Source organism: Triplophysa rosa, linkage group LG7 (assembly GCF_024868665.1).
Source record: "Triplophysa rosa linkage group LG7, Trosa_1v2, whole genome shotgun sequence".
Lineage (NCBI taxonomy): Eukaryota > Metazoa > Chordata > Actinopteri > Cypriniformes > Nemacheilidae > Triplophysa > Triplophysa rosa.
Window position 1 is genome coordinate 18,734,068 of NC_079896.1, and position 21,232 is coordinate 18,755,299.

The 21,232-nt window shown below is 39.2% G+C and overlaps 1 protein-coding gene across 4 annotated transcripts in view; it reads right to left on the minus strand.

Annotated features, from left to right (window-relative positions):
• Positions 1-21,232, minus strand: part of rptor (regulatory associated protein of MTOR, complex 1) — a 162,794-nt gene that overhangs the window by 108,707 nt on the left and 32,855 nt on the right. For all 4 annotated transcript variants that reach the window (XM_057337785.1, XM_057337784.1, XM_057337783.1 and 1 more), the window contains exons 4-6: positions 11,142-11,224; positions 9,538-9,696; positions 4,997-5,143 (exon numbers count right to left, since the gene is read on the minus strand). In XM_057337785.1, coding sequence (XP_057193768.1) covers positions 4,997-5,143; positions 9,538-9,696; positions 11,142-11,224 — 389 coding nt within the window. The remainder of the gene's footprint in view (positions 1-4,996; positions 5,144-9,537; positions 9,697-11,141; positions 11,225-21,232) is intronic.

Genomic DNA, 21,232 nt, shown 5'->3' on the forward strand with positions numbered 1-21,232 from the left:
CCTTGCATTATTTCTTAAATGCTTCACGTTTCTTTGTATGATAAAATAATGTTTTATTTCAAATAACAAAACTAAACTGCAATTTTATAACAAATTAATAATAGAAAAAGTCTCTTTAATATAAACAAACTAATACTGTCTGTGCTTTTCTTGGATTTTTTTGCATTTAAGAAATATCAGCATCCACGTTTAGATTTGCATTGAAAATAGCGGCCCCTGCTGTTCAAAAAATGTATCGCGATTCAGTTCAAGCCTCAACCGATTTGAATCGTTGCTTATTACAACCGATTTTCAACCGGCTCACGGTGAATCGTTACATCCCTATTTATAGGGGAAGACAAACGAGGGATAACGAGCAAGGGCAGGTGTGGAACATCAAACACTCAGGGAAAGATAACAAGGAAACGAGAGGAGCGGGGCCAATGACAAGACACTGGAGAGAACGCATATTATTGTCAAAAGAACAATAATATGTTTCTCTCCACACCTAACCAAAGACTTTGTCATGGCTCTGCTACAGGACCAAGAAAAACATGACTAAATGAAGCAGAGCCAATGACAAGTTTAGTTTTTGTTGCTCTTGTGCAATAGATGAACAACGGTTTATTTGCATTTAGATACTACATATTTAGAGGCTATTTTGCGGGAGTCCTGCCATTCTCCCGCAGCCCGCACAGACGAGTGTCTTACTGCCCACACTCATCAAATCTTGTTGCAAAATAGCTCTTATTTTAAATATTGATGACGTCATCGACTAGTTGACTTTGATGCGACTTATCACATAATAGTCGACCTCAAAAAAATCTAAGGTCGTTCAACCCCTACTATCTACAACCTATGTTCACCACTCTTAGCTTTTTAATAATAATGATATTATGAGCCTTTAGCCCTCACTGATTGGATGAAAGATTGAAAGGTTACTGCTGACGTCTTCATTCATTCAGTTCTGGTTTACTTGTTGGCTTCTTGATCCTTAACTCTTCAGTTCATGGTTAAATTCAGACAAATTGAGAGAGTTGAGTCAAACTGCCTGTTCAAGATTCTTTGTTTGCTCTGCAAATATTTCAAAATTTTCCAGGCGTTGTCAGTGTGATTGTTTAAATTGCATATATTTGTATAAAATGGTAGGCTAATTCACTGTAAATGTAGCCTATAACATTTTTAAAACAGTTTTTTCAAAAACGTTTTTTACATAAAGAGAATGAAGCAAGGTATGTCTATGTTGGCTTTAAACGTTGCAGATTCAAAATGTTCACTGCTATGTTTGACGTGGGCAGATAATACAGGGTATCTGCAGGTTTCTGAGAGTTAGATTTAAGACTTTTTAAGACCTTTTTAATACCGTGCAGAATGAAATTTAAGACCAATTTCATAGCAACAAATTTGCACTTCCCTATGGCCAAAGCTCAAACTTTTCTCCATGTGGTCATGTCCAGTCCACTCACCTAACGAACCCCCCACGAACGTGTTATTTGTTAGTTTGTTCCGCCTATTTTGTTCTGCGTGACAAATAGACGTACATGATTTTAAAACGAAAATAAAATCTTTACGGTGTCGGTTCAACTGCATTTCTAAGACCTTGGAAACGCGGATTTAAGATATTTTAATGCTAATTAAGGCCTTATTTTGACATTATGTAATTTAAGACTTTTTAAGACATTTTAAGGATCCGCGGACACCCTGTAATAAATTATGTTTAATATTGAACTGCATTTTGTGGGGGAGAGGAGAGATTGTCAGCTGTTTACGGTGATTTTGTTTAAATGTGATGTGTCATTGAACGTATGCATTATAAAATCAACTTGTACTTTATGAAACAAATTAAACTTCTATTTTAACAAATTATATAATGCGGTGATAAACAATATGTAAACACTGCCAAACGTTTTGTCCCAAATATATTTTGAGGTCGCACAGGTTAAATTTAGGGAGCATATGCGACTAAAACGGTCGCAATTTCGAGCCCAGCACTCCATCATGCCAGTTGAGTGAGGATGTTGTGTTCTCAAAAATGTAAATTAATCAAATTAATAAAATAAAATGTTTTAAAAAATAAACCTGGAAGTGCTTCTGGACCAGCGTTGTTTACGTCTTTCTAAAGAGGCGGACATTCTGTGGACACATCGCCTATTTTCTGAGGTCAAGTACTCTTTAAAACTATTTTATTTTCATTTTAAAACATAATACACCCATACAAAAAAAATTGACAATCAGACGTAATAAGAAAATCTTGAATTACTAAAAAAGGACACATAGTTTGAGCAAACAGTTCTTTCTCTCAGGCTTGACAATGTTAACTGCATAATGGATAACGGACACTTAAAGGCGCAGTTCTTAATTAACAGCGGCCACTAGCGTTGTATTATAGATTTGCCACGAATTGCTCAGTCCAAACATGACGGTGGCCACCACAGTACAAAAAGATGTCGTTTTTATGTTGACGCAGGGAAGAGATTTTGCGGACATTAGAAAGACTGTAGAAAGAGCTATGACTTATGTATTACATAAAATAAAAGGTTTGTGGATTTAAAGTCAGGATAAAAGTCAGGCAGGAGCTAGGACCTGCGCTAATATTATAAAGACTTTACAGCAGAGACATGCTAGGATTAAGTCTTTTAGCAGATATACTCACAGATATCTATGGAGATACTTTCCAGCAGAGAGACGTTGGAGAGAAAGATCGTCTAAAAATCACCTCCGAGGAGGTTGCTTTGATTCAGATCAGTATGTGAGTAACATACTAACATACCAAGATATGTTGTTGCTGTAATATTAGCTGTGTAACGGAGCAGTTTTGAGCGTCATTGTTTATCTGGAACCGCTTTAATATTGTACTCATCCAGATACTGGAGAGAGAGAGCGAGAGCGCGTTGGAGCTGAAACTGGAGAGCGCGTTTTACTCTTTTACTCAATGATGAATAAACTTTCAGTTAATCCGCGGGTCACATGCGTTCCGCACCGGAGAGCACGATCCATACGGATCACGGATCTTCCCGCGATCCGTTTAACCACTATACCGCAACGGAGAGGAAGAGAAAACGTGCGTTGTAGAGTTGTTTGTCCGTTTAGGGCTGCTGTACAAAACAGGGCGGCGAATTCAATGTATGAAGGGCCGCTCTGTATGTAGATATAAATAGCTTATTCGAAGGTATTACAAACATAATGGTTCATTAAGTAAGGTCTTTATATACCTCTGAAGAAATAGTTGTGTATATTATATTGCATTTCTGTCAATAGATCCTCCTAAAAATGCTGTATTGTTCCTTTAAAACCCAATAAATGATCATTAATCTTTTGGTTCATGTCTACAAAGGATTAAACGGACTTGCCCCATCCTATTTAGCTGAGCTCCTCCGGGTATATAAGCCACCGAGGTCACTAAGATTCTGCAGAATTAGGAATACTATGCATTCCAAGGACTAAATATAAGCGAAAAGGGGATCGGGCCTTTGCAGTGGCAGCGCCCAAGAAATGGAATAGCCTACCACTCCATATTAGACATGCTCTTACCCTAACATCCTTTAAGAGTCATCTGAAGATGTATCTCCTCTGTACTGCCTCTGCGAATGTAGAGGGTTGAGATTGTGTGTCTGTTTATTTTAATGTGTTTTTTTATGTTGTGTGGATTTCTCTCATATTTTATTGTGTAGTGTATTGTACAGCACCTTGGTACAACGTTCCGTTGTTTAAAGAGTGCTTTATAAATAACTAAACTAAACAAAACTAAACTAATTGATGGGCTGTATGTTCCAGTAAATGTTCCAGTGAATCTTCCCCCAGTGTACCCACAGCATGCCCACACCCAGTCCACACTTCCCCCAGTGTGCCCACACTTTGCCACATTTCACGCCGGTAGCAGGGCCCGCTGTGTGCCCACATTTTCTGCCCACAGTGGCCACACACAGGGCCCAAAGGGGCATGTTTGCTGGGATACTATGTCTTCAGAGGTGTAAAAAGACCTTATTACCTTAGAATGAGCTATTTATATCTACATACATGTTTCTACAATAGCCCTAAACAGACAAACTGTTCTACAGAGCGCCTTTAGTAAATATGTATCTATTTCAGCAAAGAAGCAAAACATGACGACATACTAGCCCTGTATCAGCCAGTGTAGTGCTTCGAAAGGGAGGGGTGGAGAGAGTCGTTGGTTGCAATGGGGTATATGCAATCGGGGCGATGACGTTTTTCCGCTAAAATCTCAGCCAGCTAAGCCACTTCGCTCTCAATAGCGCTGAGTTAAGTGATAACGATGTGTTTAGTAAGAAATCGGCAGTTTAGCGAACTGTCAGCACTACGGCTGAGCATTGCTATGTGCCTCTGTGATCATGCCTCGAGTAAGTGAAAAAGTTTACATAGCTTTTTTCATAGTGGTGAATGTAGCTTGAAACAGAAGCACTTCTCCTTTTTGATTGTTGATGTATGACGTAGTGTTTGGATAATTTGACTGACGTCGTTGACAGAGCTGGCTGAGATTTTAGCTGAAATACGTCCTTTTTCTGTGTGCATATACCCCATTCGCCATCTCACCACTAGCTGCTGTTAAATTTCATACATCGGACCTTTAACTTGCTATATATTTCAGCTTTTCAATTGATTTTCTAGGCTTTGCATACACATGTGCACCCCTTAAAAGTCAGACACTGTAGAGCCCCCATATAACAAATCCCAATTTAACCCCTGGTTATAGTTACAGTAAACTTTATAGTTATCGCTATAATGTGAACGCCCATTAAGAGAGGGGGTGAATGGAAATCACCATATTATCAATAGCAGGTTATGCCGTATGGTCTTGCCACGGCACAGGCTGTCATTCAGAACAAAATTAGCCCTGGGGCTTAAATGGAATGCAGAAAAAAAGGCAGAAAACTTTATGTGATGGTTAAGTTTAGGGGTAGGGTTAGGGGACACAATATACAGTTGGTACAGTATAAAAATCATACAATCAAGTATTACAATCAAGTCATAAAACATGAAAACAGAACATATTACACACCTCTAGCTCCTGCTCCCGCTGCAGTGCAAACTGTTTGAATGACTTGACAATGATTCCTGCATTAGAGCAATCATAAACAAAAATGGAGGGACTTCCCATCCATGTCTGTAGGTCATATATGGAGAGAGGGATGTACTGCGTGTAGTTCTGTAAGAGGAAGGGGAGAAAAATATTATAGCTACTCAACAGTTCAAGAGATCAAGAACAAACGATTGTAAACAAACTACTGTGGATGCAGAGCTCACTAGTATGAAAGTACTGTATAAGAGTGTGTCTCAAACAGCTTCCTTTGTAAGTAGTCAGGGCACTGATCAGATCAGTCAGTCAGACAAGGCCCGTCTCATCCACAAAATCTTTTGACTGTACGGAAACTATGGAGCGAAAATTGTGCCTAAATTTAACAAACAAATCCAGCATTTTGCAAACAAACGCAACCTTTTTTGCAAAAGAAACTAAACTCTGAAACAAACAGAAAGCGTTTTACAAATACATAATGCAATTCGAGAGAAAATGCAAAGGTGTAACATATAAATGTACTGTGTTTAAGTCTCACCTTTTTATGAGATTCTCTCAGCTTGATTTTCTCACAAATGCGACGTCCAGATTTTCTCACAAATGTGATCGTCCAGATTTTCTCACAAATGTGACCGTACAGATTTTCTCAGTTATGCAACTTCTCCCAAAACAGCAGATAGTTCAATTGTTTGACTTAGATTTATATTACTGTTTTTTTGTGCTGGTTTATTTTATTGCAAAAATTGCCCAAATAGCTTGAAATAGCCAAAAAAATAGCAGCATTCATTTTAAACCTAAATAGGCTAATGGCAACCAAACAAAGCCGACGACTGACTGAAACAACTGCCACGACGATTTATTTGCTTTTCCATCTTTTATAGCCTAGAAAGCTCTCTACTTTAATGCCATAGTGTTTAGACATAATGTTAAATACTTTTTATCTATGAGTTGTTATGTATAAAAGTCAAACATATGTATCAGTGCAACTTTCATGCAGAAAAATCACTAAAAACCGAGTCGCATCTCAGAAAGAGCGCAAAATACTATACTGAAATCTTACAAAAAATTGACATATAAAAATATAAATAAATATAAATCAGGCCCGGTTCCTGCCAGGTGCAGAAGTGTGGACTAGCAGATATCCTGGGTGGGGATATACCCCAACCACACAGACAGTATAGCTGCAGACAAAATTAAGAGTCCATTTAAAAAGTATTTTCCTCTTTTTCTGATAAGAATGTGATTTGGTAAAATGATCATTTTTGTTTATTTCTGTGAACTTTTGACAACATTTCTCCCAAATTTCATATAATTTATTTTTATTTATTTGGAGAAAATGAACTGGTGAAAGCAGGTGAAAACAGAAAAGATGATCTGCATTTTTAAAACAGAAACACAGCAAAAACAAGTTCATATTTAGTTTTAAGCAACACAAAACTAAGAAAACGTTAGAAAACGTAAAAAAATGTTTTATGAAATAACCCAGATTTTTTTTAATTAGTTTGTTATCGTGCTCAGTCACTCTTGAGGTTTGCTTTTGTTGGAATTCAACAAACACTGCAGTATATGACTGCAATACATGCAGGATTTAAATGATTTATTTTTATATAAATATAAAAAACAGACAACATTTCATTGATGTTTTACACCTTAAATAAAGCGGTTATGTAAACTGGACATAAATAGAAGCCTACAAAATAAAGTGGGCTAAGAACATTCCCCATTCACTGAACGATCACTGATTTCTGTTTAATTTCTTTTAATGAATTGAATGAATTAATCTGATTACACTGCACAATGAACTTTACATCGTGTCTGCTGTTTTTTATGTGGTATCGTGAGCGCGCATCGCGCCTAAACTGAACTATTTTGCACATTGTTTCGCTACCACCTGCAGAGTGAATTGGGGTGTTTGAGATGGAGAGAAACAGATTTATTTCTGAAGCGGGAGCTTCGGAAGATGGAGCTTTCAGTCATTACTGAAAGTCAATAGGTTAAAATCTAGCCTATATATTGCAAGCAAATAATAGCTGTTTGTTAACAGCACAAAATAAGACCGCAAAAACGAAGAAATGAATCTGATTTTACTGCACAATTAATTTGACATGCTTAATTTTACATATGTGCAGTGCATCTAAAATTCCTTTGCACAGTATTTTGCTTCCACCTGTAGCATGTAGCATGCTTCTCTGTTACAAACTAAAGCCAGAGCAGTGAAGTGAAGAGTGACGTTGCTTTCAGCCAATAGAAAATACAACAATTTTTGGTGTTATTTTTTGATTCTCATTGGGTGGGCAAGACAGATGTTTAGGGGGATTCAGCCCACCCCTGCCCATGCCTAGAGCAAGCCCTGATATAAACACAAAATTATGTCAAAATTCCCTTATAAGAAAGTATCCTTGAAAAAGTAGTTTGTTTTGTGAACGTAATCAGTTGGGAAACAAGAACGAGACAATGAGATGGGGTGGAAGGGGTGACAACATTGCAAATGCATCCAGTTTGTTGTATGTTATTTGTATATTAAAACCAATGCATAATTCATTATATATTATTAAAAACAGCAACTGATTATTATTAACAGTTTCAATAAATTTCATGAGACTAACTGAATGAAACTTGATGAATGAAATTAATTTAGTTTCTGGCACTGGCAAGGGTGGCACTCAAGGTAATGTTCATGGCTTCTTCCTATAGAAACTAATTCTCAATAGCACCACCTGCTGTTGCACATGCATTTGTGAGAAAATCTGCACGATCACATTTGTGAGAAAATCTGCACGGTCACATTTGTGAGAAAATCTGGACGATCACATTTGTGAGAAAATCTGGACGTCACATTTGTGAGAAAATCAAGCTGAGAGAATCTCATAAAAAGGTGAGACTTAAACACAGTACATTTATATGTTACACCTTTGCATTTTCTCTCGAATTGCATTATGTATTTGTAAAACGCTTTCTGTTTGTTTCAGAGTTTAGTTTCTTTTTCAAAAAAGGTTGCGTTTGTTTGCAAAACGCTGGATTTGTTTGTTAAGTTTAGGCACAATTTTCGCTCCATAGGAAACCTTTGTTTCCACAAGCTCCCATGATGCAACATAAAAACCAGGCAGCACTGATGCTTTCTTCGCTTACCAGAAATGATGTGACATTTTCTGAAATCCCACAAGCCACCTTAATAAACCATGGCACAAAATTAACTTTTTTACTAGGTCGCACTGGTGTTCCCAACTTTAATTTCATCCATTGAAAATTTAACGGAGCACAAACAACTACTTCATCCAGAAGATTAAATGCTTTAACAATAGAACCTGATCCAGAATTCTTTGCTACACAATTGCCCCTGCATTTCGTGTGCTTGGCACTCTCCACAAGTTTAAACAAGTTATCATGCTTAAAAAATGTGTAGATTCATAGGGCCCTATAACATACATTATATTTTTTCACAAACTACATTTCAGTTTTTTTCTGAAGTGTGTTTCCACTTCTTTAATGGTTTAATACCTTTTATTTATTAAACAGCAAGTTTAATCAACTGAATTCTTCAAATAAATGTAAGAAATTAAGAAATATTTTCAAATATAATCAAATGAAAACAAAAAAAATATTTATAACAACTTGGAGCATAAAAATAAAGCATTTTTTATTTTTGTCAAAAACTTAGTTTACATTAAAAATCTAAGTAATTTTTTATTGTGATTATATTCCTTTTTGCATACAAAAATAATACTGCGCCGAAGTTTGCACACCCCTGGGCTAATGTATGTGTGTGGATGCTGAGAGTGGCAGAGCCTTATTTCAGACACATGCCTTGAAAGACGTACTTCATCAGTTGTCTCGTCATCCGAAGCCGCTGTAAAAAATAAATCTTACCTTAACACCCATACCTAACTTGATTTTTTGTAATTTTTTTAAATATTTTTTTAAATATCCCCAACCAATTATTTTTGTACTTTGCTCCTGGATTAGCCTCCCCAGCTGGGATTCAGATACACTCAATATAGTTGTGATGGTGATAGAGAGACAAAACCTGCACACTACAGCCTTAAAGGGACCCTCCGCTGAAAAATGAAAATTCTGTCATGAATTACCCTCAAGTCGTTCATCAACCCTAGGACCTCCATTTAGCTTCAGAACACAAATTAAGATAGTTTTGAAGAGGTCTGTGAGCTTTGTGACTCACCCCATAGACTGCAACGCAACCAAATGTCAAAGCGTTGAAAGTGAGTAAAGACATTGTTGAAACAGTCCATGTCACTCCAGTGGTTCAGCTTTAATTATATAAAGCGACAAGGATACATTTTTTGCGCAAACAAACAAAAATACCGAATATATGAAACAATTTCCTGACTCCCGTGTTAGTTTCCAACGCACAATCCCAAGAGCATCCTGGGTCAGCACAACACATCAGTGGTGATGCTTCAAGTTATCACGTCATGGGAAAATAAGTCAGAGAGTAGACGATATACTGATTCACGACCTAGGGAGTTAATTGAGACATACCAAATGTTATCCACTAGATTTTATCTTACCTTATTGAAGACCCATATTTCTCCATTGACAGTGGGTCGTGGAACTCCATGGCCATTATAATGAAAGAGAACACGTTCCTCTTTGGCATTTCTGCGTAGTGAAGTACACAATTTCTTTACCTCGTCAACTGTAGGGTCCAAACTCTGCTTATATCGTGCCTGGAAGACAGAAAATATTACATGTAAATATAACAATCCATGAAAATGCAGTATGAAATGTAGTACAGAGCAGTTTGAGATCATTCTTTTTGGAATTATTCTAATTTTACACACTCTATTAGGGGTGAAGAGACACTGGAAATGGAGACAGGGTTGGTTGATCAAGTATCTAACAAACATCGTAGGTTATGTCTTAAGTGACTGTAAACAGGTGAAAAACAATGCATGCGTACAGTATCGATGTACTGGACCTGTTGTCTTGTTCTTAAAGCGACAGCAGCCTAATATTCCTGCTGTGTGTGTTAAAGAAAAGGAACTAAAGGGGAAATCTGGTACCGCCCAGGTAAATGCACTGTATGGGAAACGCTGGAACTGTTAGTAATTTGAATCGCTAAAACAAAATAATGGGTAGTAAACCATCCTAGTTTTATATTTGGCATTATAGCTGAGTTAAAGCGTGCGGCAAAGCGCAAACGAAGTCCGTCTGTGCAAAATCTGCTGACCAAAAGAGCCAACATGATCAGCTTGGCAAAGCATTTCACCAACAGACATCCATTTAAAGAACTTTAAAAGTGACAGTTAGCGTATGTATATGATAACAATAGCCTGAATAATGCTTTATGGTTTATTTTGTGACAGTCCAACATTACCAGCTTTGATAACGCTTTACAATTAGGTTCCATTTCTAAAAATTAGTTAGCTAACATGAACTAATAATGGGTACTAATACTTCTACAGCATTTATTCATCTTAATGGTTCATTTCAACGGATTTAATAAATATTTAATTATTTAATACATATTTCAATCAATTTAAAATATTAACAGTTGTATTTGTTAACATTTATCAATGAACTAATATGAATAAACAACTATATTTGTATTAAGTTACATAAACAAATTAATAAATGCTGTAAAAAGAGATTTATTGTTAGTTCATGTTAGAATGCATTATGTAATGTTTTTAATGAATTGTAATGTATTGAAGTGACTGAATTGAACCATGCTTTAAGGTCTTAGCTAGTATTTATGTAGATTAATTTAAGTTTAAACAGTTTATTTTCTCGTTTCACCTTAGCAGACAGCAAACACTGAGACAAGTACATGTTCAGGACTGTATCATAGATTGATACCTGACACTCATATGTAGGTCTGTGTGGTGACATGTTCTTTTTAAATAAGGGGGAAGACATGCTCAAAAAGCAAGGCAGGAACACAGTGTAAGTTGTAAGAGTAGAAAAATAAAATAACAGAATTTTAAGTTATGTTTCATCATTTTTTATTGAATTACTTCCTGTATGTTCTTTTTGCATGGTATCGATTTAGTATTGGTATAGAAATACTTTTCTTAGGTATTGTATCGAAGTCAAACATTTGGTATCGTGACAACACTAGTGCCTAATGAAAATGTGTGTGTTACAAGTAATGGGGTGGGACAGCTCTTACCCTTGGCTGCCAATTCTCATACTGTTTCTGTAAGTTGGCCCCTATCGTCTCCAGGGCTTTCTGTGGACTCATAGACAGAGGGTCTGAAAAATACAGAGACAAAATAAGCTTATAAAATGCCATACAATAAAAAACCGCTTTACCTCCAAGAAGCCCTTTCAGACAAGACACAAATATTAAGTATGAATGTCAATTTTTTCCACATCACTGAAATTAACATTTACATTACTTCTTTTTCAAAATACAGGCATACCCAGAGCTCTTCTGGAGAAAACGTAACTGATAGCAATTGATTAGACCGAATGCATGCATTGCATTAAAGGGGTCATATTGGATGGCTAAAATGAACATTATTGTGTGTAATTGGTGTAATACAGTGTATTTACGTTTAAAAAAAAAAACACACTAGATTTCAAATACCATGCATTACTGTTGCTCCTCTGTGCCCCGCCTTTCTAAACGCCTCAGTTTTTAACAAAGCTCATCGTTGTGAAAAGCACTGGGTGCTCTGATTGGCCAGCTACCCAGTGCGTTGTGATTGGCCGAATACCTCAAGCATGTGGCGGAAATGTAACTCCCCTTACCATTTTCAGAACATCAGCCTTCAAAGTATATTGACAGCTGATAATCTCACCGGTACCGTGTACCGTGAGTTCAAGCCCGAATATGATCCAGAAAATGCATTTGACCAAGCGGATTAATCAACTTTGCCAGCGCGACTTTGCCAGCAGAGCGTAACAGGTCGGTAAGGTTTTATTTTTAAAACTATTAGGTTTAACAATTACCTAACTATAGCTAACTTCTTGAACTGCCTTTGACGCTGTTTCTCGACGCAACGCGACAAAGTCAATAAAACATATTATAACGAGGCATTTGTTGCATCCAGCGGCGACATAGTTACTGAATATAATGACTTATATTGACTTTTCTCGTGTAGCATCACCCTGCAGGGGAGAACAGCCAGAGGTATACAATGCTGAATCCAGCTCCCGATGGATTCAGCCTCCTAAATATAAAACAATTTCTGCATTTGTGATCATAGGACCGACAAAAAGCTTACGTTTGAATAGTCAGTTGCAAATTCTTTAATAATGAAAACGTACTTAAAAGCTGTGAGTGAGAAGTGGCAGACTGTCCTTACAAAGTAGGATTTGCCCCACTTTTTAGGAACGGCCTTTGCGCACAACCAGGTGTTAATGAGCTGCATTAACTTGTGTCCTCGCTTGGAAAACCCAAATAAGTAGTTTTTCATTTGTAATGAAACGCACAGCGTCTCCAGGACATGGCGGCAGCAACAACACTACAGCGGGAATAGACACGCCTTCTTTCTTTGCGTATACAATTTGGGTGGTGTTCTTCAACGCTTCTCACGAACTGATGTAGAAATGTGGGGGCGTGTTTAAACTAGGCTTTTAGGCAGGTTTGGATGAGCCTCCGCTTTAAATAAAACATCTCTTTTGGTTTATGTGGTGTATGTGGTAAGCACGCATTAGAAGAATGACATCGACACGTGTGATGCAGTAACAACAAAACTCTCTTTTGTTGAACTTGTTCTGAACTGCTACAACATTCATCCACAAGGGGGCAGCCCTTCACCATATACATTACATTACAATTCCTCCCTTCTTGGATTAACCATACAAAGAACATTTTTATCCCCAAGAAATAAACAAATATACGTCTCCAGCACAACAGGTTTTTTTTTCAAATTATAACATTATGACAGTTATGTTCAGTTACATTAACTCAACACATTGTCCAACACAATATACTGTAACATGACTACAAATCAAACCTCTGTGGAGGTTTCCTACATCTCTCAGGATAACGTCTTTGAGAACTTAATTGTGGTTCAGGCACAACTGAATTTGTCACCTCAGTGGTGCTTACACGATGATCAGAGTCCTTCCCTTCGACTGGGTCGGAAGAAACAACGTCAACAACATCATCCTCTTTTTTATTTGAGTCAGAAACAGGGGAGGAAGCAAATTTCACTTGGCAGTCCACTAACTGTTCTCCATGACGTCTCCAGGTGTCTTCTCCGACTTTCACTTTATATGACAAGGGTCCTGTCCTGGTGACGATTGTGCCTGGCTGCCACTTTTCCATCCTGTAATCTCGCGCTAAGACTTCTTGGCCTGTCCTTAATGCTTGTAAATTGTTTGTTTTCAACATACCGCCTCACATTAGGTTTGATGAGGTCCATGCGAGAGCGCAAGTTCCTTTTGAGAAACATCATTGCTGGAGGTTGGCCAGTAGTGGCATGCACTGCATTTCTGTACATGAATAAAATGTTGTCAATCTTGTGTTGTAGGGGAATGTTGTCATTGTCCATGGCTTTCATTGCTTTTTTAAAGGTCTGCACAAATCACTCCGCCAAGCCATTCGTGGCAGGGTGATATGGCGCGGACGTGATGTGTTTGATGCCATTCTGCTTCATGAACTTTTGAATCTCATCAGAGATGAACTGTCTTCCGTTGCCCGTACAAATCTGCTCTGGCAACCTGTTTCTGGAGAATATTGTCCTCAATACAGAAACAGTTTTTTCAGAAGTGGTTGTTTTCATTGGAAGGACTTCAGGCCACTTAGAGTGTGCATCCACATCAATGAGAAACATTGAGTCTTTGAATGGCCCGGCAAAATCAATGTGTACTCTTTGCCATGGTGTTGAAGGCCATTCCCATGGATGAAGAGCAGCTAGCGGTGGGGAGTTTTGAACCTTTTGACATCCAGAGCAAGCTTTTGTTAAATCCTCAATCTGTTTGTCAATCCCTGGCCACCACATGTAACTGCGGGCCAGGTTTTTCAATTTTACCGTGCCCAAATGTCCCTCATGCAGGGTGTCCAGCATTTTTCTTCGCAATTTAGAGGGAATCACAACACGTAATCCACACATTAAAGTTCCTTGACACACCAAAAGTTGGTCTCGTCTCGATGAAAATGCTGGATAAAGTGAGTTTCCATGTTTTGGCCATCCTCTGACAGTAATTTTGTAAATCTTGGATAGTGTTGGATCATTGCGGGTTTCTTTCTGAATCGGGGCATTTGTAACTGGTAGCTGGCTTATAATTGTGGTGTGAAATACATCAGCCGGATCCACTGTGTCTGAGCTCTCTGTCATCTTTAGTGGTAGGCATGATAAGCCATCAGCATTACAGTGTAGTTTGGTGCTTTTGTATTCAATGTCATATTGGTGAGCACCCAAGAAAAGTGACCATCGCTGCAGCCGTGCTGATGCCATTGCTGAGACACCCTTCCTACAGTTGAAGATTGAGACCAGGGGTTGGTGGTCTGTGACCAATGTAAACCTTTGACCATACAGGTAATGATGGAATTTTTTTACACCCCAGACAAGACTGAGTGCTTCTCTGTCTATTTGTGCATAATTACGTTCTGCCACTGTTAATGATCTGGATGCGAAGGCTATAGGTTTTTCTGTGCCATCTGGAAACTTATGTGACAGCACAGCACCAATTCCATATGGTGACGCATCACACGCAAGTCTAATAGGCACAGATGGATTGAAGTGCGCAAGCACTACATCAGAGGTTATGAGTCTCCTTGAAAGCTTGCTCACAACTGTCTGTCCACTTCCACTGTGTTTTTGTCTGTAACAATGCATTTAAAGGATGCAGCACAGTAGAGAGGTTTGGAAGGAACTTGTGGTAGTAGTGCACAAGTCCTAGATATGATCGGAGCTGAGAAACATTCTGTGGGCATGGTGCATTTAACACAGCTTCAAGTTTATCCTGTGACTTGTGAAGACCATCTTTGTCAATCACACGTCCGCAGTATGAGATCTGTTTTTTGAAGAACTCACATTTTTCTTTATTGGCTCTTAGTCCATATTCACTTAGACGAGTCAGCACCTGTTGTAAGTTCTGTAGGTGTTCTGTGTCATCTTTCCCTGTCATAATGATATCATCCAGGTAACACTGTGTTCCTGGAACGTCCTGTAACACTTGGTCCATTGCCTTCTGCCACAAGGCTGGTGCTGAGGCAATTCCAAAAACAAGACGGTTATACTGGTAGAGCCCTTTTTGTGTGTTAATGGTCAACAATTTCTTAGAACTGTCCTCCATCTCCATTTGGAGGTAGGCTTGAGCAAGGTCAAGATTTGTGAAACATTCTCCACCAGACAAAGACGCAAATATATCTTCAATACGTGGTAGGGGATAGAGCTGAAGATCTTTGCCCGAACCCGACGGACCCAACGGGTTCGGTGGGGTTCGGGCTTAATTTCTATCATTTTACACGGGCTCGGGCTTGCGCGGTAAATGAGCGGTCATGTGATGCATTCCGATTAGCCCGAGAAAGATGCGAAAATGGATGCTGAGGCAACACATTCTCACTCCTGACTCGTCACATATTTACGCTTGGTCAGCGCCCTTCGGCGTCACTTTTGAACGCGCAGGGTACTCCTTTGGCGTCGTTTTTCGACGTGAAGGGCACGCGAATTTCACCGTCATTATGAAAATGTATATTAGATATAATTTGCAATGATGATGTTTCAGAATCAGAATCAGAATCAGAAGAGCTTTATTGCCAAGTGTGCTTGCACACACAAGGAATTTTCTTTGGTGTTGGAAGCTTCTAGTACAGACATTCAACACAATGACAATACAATATAATACGATTTACAGTCTAAAAGATTCTAAATTGTGCATATATAAAATAAAGACTATTTTACAGAAAATGGGGGATAATAACATATAAGAGACATTGTACAGGGTAGTATATAGTAGAATAAACATATTAACAGATTGTATGTACACTTGTGCAAATGGATAATTTAGTAAGTAGAGGTAGTGTTATATACATGTATACATAAGATGTAGATATAATAAGGCACAGTAGTGCACACTATAGGAGTAGTGGAAGTGGAATATTGCTCTTAAGGAGCAGTTATCTGTTTAGGAGGGAGATTGCCTGGGGGAAGAAGCTGCTTCTGTGTCTGGAAGTCCTGGTGTTTGGTGCTCTAAAGCGCCGGCCAGAGGGCAGCAGATCAAAGAGTTTGTGTGCTGGGTGTGTGGAGTCAATGATGATTTTTCTTGCCCTGTTTTTCACTCTGGAATCGTACAGGTCCTGAAGTGTGGGCAGAGGAGCACCAATAATTTTCTCAGCACTACGAACTGTCCGTTGTAGTCTTCGTAGGTCTGATTTGGTGGCCGAGCCATACCAAACAGTAATTGAAGTGCACAGAACAGATTCGATGACCACTGAGTAGAACTGGGTCAGTAGCTCCTGTGGTAGGTTGAACTTCCTCAATTGACGGAGGAAGTATAACCTCTGCTGGGCCTTCTTTACAATGGAGTCTATGTGGGACTCCCACTTCAGGTCCTGAGAGATGGTGGAGCCCAGGAACCTGAATGACTCCACAGTATCCACAGTGCTGTCCAGGATGGTGAGGGGAGGAAGTGATGGAGGGTTCCTTCTGAAATCCACTATCATCTCCACTGTCTTGAATGCATTCAGCTCTAGGTTGTTTTGACTACACCAGGCAGCCAGCTGAGCAACCTCCTTTCTGTAGGCAGATTCATCACCGTCTTGAATAAATTTCGGGGTTTAACTTAAGTTTAATGGCCAAGATAATTGCATTTACATGACACTATTCAGACAGTTTGAGCAAGTAATGTTTATTGAATGTTTAAAACAGTTTATTTATCATAATATAAAACACATAATACAAGCAGTCACAATGTCATTCAAAAATACAGATATTCCAAGGGTACCAATGCGAAACGATCGATTTGTATGAGGAACAGATGCGAAAGCGATCACCGTCCGCCGTAAATCTCAAATCCAGTGAAGAACAACTTTCAAAATTTGCCGCCAGAGGAAGTTACGTCAGCTTCGATGCCATTGGCTCTCGCGTGTCCGATCGCGTCATTTCGTTGGCTTTGAACGTGAAACGGTATTGGCTCCCGCAACCGACTGCATCTAGCTGTTCCGGTTTATCTTTTGAATGGGAGCCTCAGCCAAGTTCATGTATTCACGGACATGCACGGCATCTTCATTGTAAAGTTATCGTAAGGCTTTGGTGCAAAAAGGTATGCGAAACGAGTTGTTTGTTTTATTTTGTAATGCTTTTGGTCAGTTTGTGTAATAAATATCTGTGACTGTACTTTTATTCGCGTGTTGCGTTTTATATGGCTGAGAAGGGGTTAGGGTTAGGGTGAGGTTGGGGTTAGGTGCTACAAAATATTAAAACCATAAATAATTATGAAATGCTAAGAATTGCACGCATCTCGGTCTGGAGCATTTAGAAAACAGCAATGCAGTTCCCTGTTCGTCAAAAAACAACGCCAAAGGGGTACCCTGCGCGTTTAAAAGTGACGCCTGCGGCGCTGACCGAGCGTAAATATGTGACGAGTCGGGAGTGAGAACGGGTTGGCTGAGGAGGTGAAACGGAGGCTTGCCTCTGGCGATTACGTTTTGGTTGCACCAGCAACTAAAGCAAAGTCTGAGGTGTGGAAAAGTTTTGACCATGTGCATAATGAGAATAATGAGCCAGTGGGATACGTGAGATATTACGATGTTACAGAGGACTTATTTTATTTCTTTGTTCCAACTTCCAAGTGGCCTATAGCCTACATTAGTCATTAATAAATTATGTTAAAACATGTATAAATGACTCATTCTTGACAAAAGCTGTGTGCATGCGCACATTTGAATAGCCTAATGTCGGGCTGTAAACGGGTTCGGGCTTTTAAAAAGCTGTTAATCAAAATGTACTTGTCGGGCTCGGGCCGAATTCTGTCAGGCTCGGGCACTGTCAGGCCTAACTTTTAAGGCCCGATTACAGCTCTAGTAGGGGATACTGTACTGTATGAAGAACAGGATTGATGGTTACTTTAAAGTCCCCACAAATACGCATGCTCCCTGCCTTGTCTTTTTTATCACTGTTACTATGGGAGTTGCCTATCCTATCCACCTTAGTTAAGATTCCGGTTTTCTCCAAGTTGCCCAGCTCTGCCTCCACCTTCGGATGGAGTGCATAAGGTACTGAACGAGCCTTGAGGAATTTGGGAGAAATGTCCCTTTTCAGTTCAAGCCTTGCTTTTATGCCTTTAAGTGTTCCGATCCCTTTCTGAAACACTGGTGCAGCGTTTTCAAGAATCTGAGCAAGAGTCTTTTGTGCATCTTTGCTTGTGACGTGAGATGACATATGTTCAGGTTTTTTATGGCATGCCAGTCTAATGGTATTTTTCTCAACCACTCACGTCCAAATAATGCTGGACCCTCAGTCTCCAGGACGTACAGATCCAACTGCTGCATGATCTCATTGTACTTTACATCTACTTTTAGTTTCCCTTTTGGAGACACTTTTTCACCAGTATGTCTTCAATATCACTGATGTCTTTTGCAGCGGTAGTTCTGGGAACAATTTCTTGTAATCAGCTGTGGAGATGACAGATAAAGCAGATCCAGTGTCTAACTTCATTTTGAGTTTAACTCCTGACACTTCTGGAGTGAGCCAAATGACTCTACGGTCTGTCTCATTGATACTGTACAGTTCAAGACAGGAGAGATCATCGCTATCTGAGCTTGTATTTGTTTCATTTTCAGGTCACCTGATGCACATTAGTGGCTTTACGTTTTACTTTATGGGTTCTGTCTTTGTGTGTCTTCCATTTGGCTGTTTTGCATACTCTCTCAATGTGCCCCTTTTTATGGCACTTTCTAAAGTCCTTATCCTTGAACCAACAATCACTTTCTTCATGACACATTTTTCCACAATGATGACATTTTTGTTTTTTTTCTGTTTTCAGCGACATTTTATGTGCTGCACAATCTATCGCTTTTTGTTGCAATTCCAATGCATCTTTTGCTACCGTCTCCATTGATACTGCAATGTTCAATGCACATTCTAATGTCAGGTCCTTTTCTGTCAGCAATCTTTTTTGTGTGCTCTCATTATGCATTCCACATACAAGTCTGTCTCTCAACGTGTCTGTCAGTCCAGCACCAAACTGACAATGCTCTGAAAGCCTGCGTAGTTCTGCCATATATTCAGAGATACTTTCTACCTTGGCTTGATTTCGCTTACAGATTCTGAACCTCTCTGCAATGACCAGGGGTTTGGGGTTTAAATGTTCATGTAAAATATCCACGATTTCTTTGAACGTTTTATCCGCTGGTTTTTCGGGGGTTAATAAACTACGAAGCAATCCGCACGTCTTCGCGCCCATCACACTCAGCAAAACAGCCACTTTTTTTTCATCTGCCTTACAAGACAGCTCCACTCTTTCAACATAAGTTCCCCAATCCTCGACATTGCTGTCAAACGTGGCGATAGATCCAATCATATACATTTTGCCTATTCCTGAATTCGTTCATGCACATTGCACTTACACGTTCATGTTGAAGTTGTCCTTTTTCCTTTCCACTCTTTTCAGTGCGTTGTCTTATTAGTAGGTGTCGATCAAGTCCTCGTCACCAATTTTGTGGAGTATGTGGTAAGCACGCATTAGAAGAACGACATCGACACGTGTGATGCAGTAACAACAAAACTCTCTTTTGTTGAACTTGTTCTGAACTGCTACAGTTTAAAACTTAAATTTTTGCAATTTTACGTATCTAATATATGTATGAACAACTTGTAACACACCAATGATACAGGAAAACACGAAATCTAACTGTTAACAAATACAACCTTATTATAAAATGTTACTGTTTATTCAATGACGGACAGAGTAAAGGTTATTGCACAGAGTCTGAAATTTTTGTCCGTCACAAAAAAATTCGGACCAGGTTCAATTTTCTGCATTTTTTGCATCCGTAACAAGCCTTTTGAGAGGCTGATAATTCAGAGCCACCATACAAGTGAGTTCCAAAATCCAAGAAGGCCACTTCTTCTAGCAGTACAAAGTACTGTATGAGAAACAAAGTGCGGATTACAAAGACATAGATTATAAAGAGTGAATGTAGCAGATTTTCTAGCCACAGTGCCAAACGCAAGAAGACCATCCATACCTCAACATTTGGGTAACGTGTACCAACGTTACCAAAATTCGGGAGACCCACTGGGTTTCGGGGGTTCCCAGGGCTGTTCGCGGTCCGTTAGCGATTGTGTTGATGGGAGATACCGCAATACTAGAGTTTCACAGGGGAAATCGGATGGATGGCAGCAGATGGGTGATTCCTGGCCAAAACAGGAGTGTTGACAGGTATGGAAGAAAAAGCAGGCAGAGAGTGAGGATAGGCTACCTACCGAGGTACTGTCGATGGAGAGAAGCAAGGAACGAAAGGAGAGATAAGGAGAGAGAAGCAGAGCTACAGCAGCGGAAGGCTGTTTTGTTTAACAAATTTTTAGCAACGGATTAATTAATACGCATCGGACTCTGTGTGCAAGGTTTCTGTGCGTGACAAATTTTTAGGATGACAAATATGAAAAAACACTTATGGACTGAATGTGCAAAGACCTTCAGTCACGATTTCCTTTCCATATTCTGTATTATAGCAAGAATGAGATTTTAATCAATCAAGTACCGTCAGGTTATTAGGCTTGTAGTGCAGAAGATATATTTTGTGAACTAATAATTTTTCAATAATTTTCAATTAAATTTGTTGTTAATAAAACTTAAAATATACGTCTGTGTACTGTGCATATTTATTAATATTTATTGTATTTATAAATGTATATAGTTGGGAAATATTTGCATGTACAGTATATATTTATATATATTTATTATAAAGGGGCAGTTGTGGCCTAATGGTTAGAGAGTCGGACTCATGACCAGAAGGTTGCCGGTTCGATTCCCAGGGCCGGCGGGTAACAACTGAGGTGCCCTTGAGCAAGGCACCTTACCCCTACTTGCTCCCCGGGCGCTGCGGAAGCATCAGAAGTGTCTCGCCTGGGCTAAAGACAAAAAGGACTGGACTGCTGCTGAGTGGTCCAAAGTTATGTTCTATGATGAAAGTAAATGTCGCATTTCCTTTGGAAATCAGGGTCCCAGAGTCTGGAGGAAGAGAGGAGAGGCACAGAATCCACGTTGCTTGAGGTCCAGTGTAAAGTTTCCACAGTCAGTGATGGTTTGGGGTGCCATGTCATCTGCTGGTGTTGGTCCACTGTGTTTTCTGAGGACCAA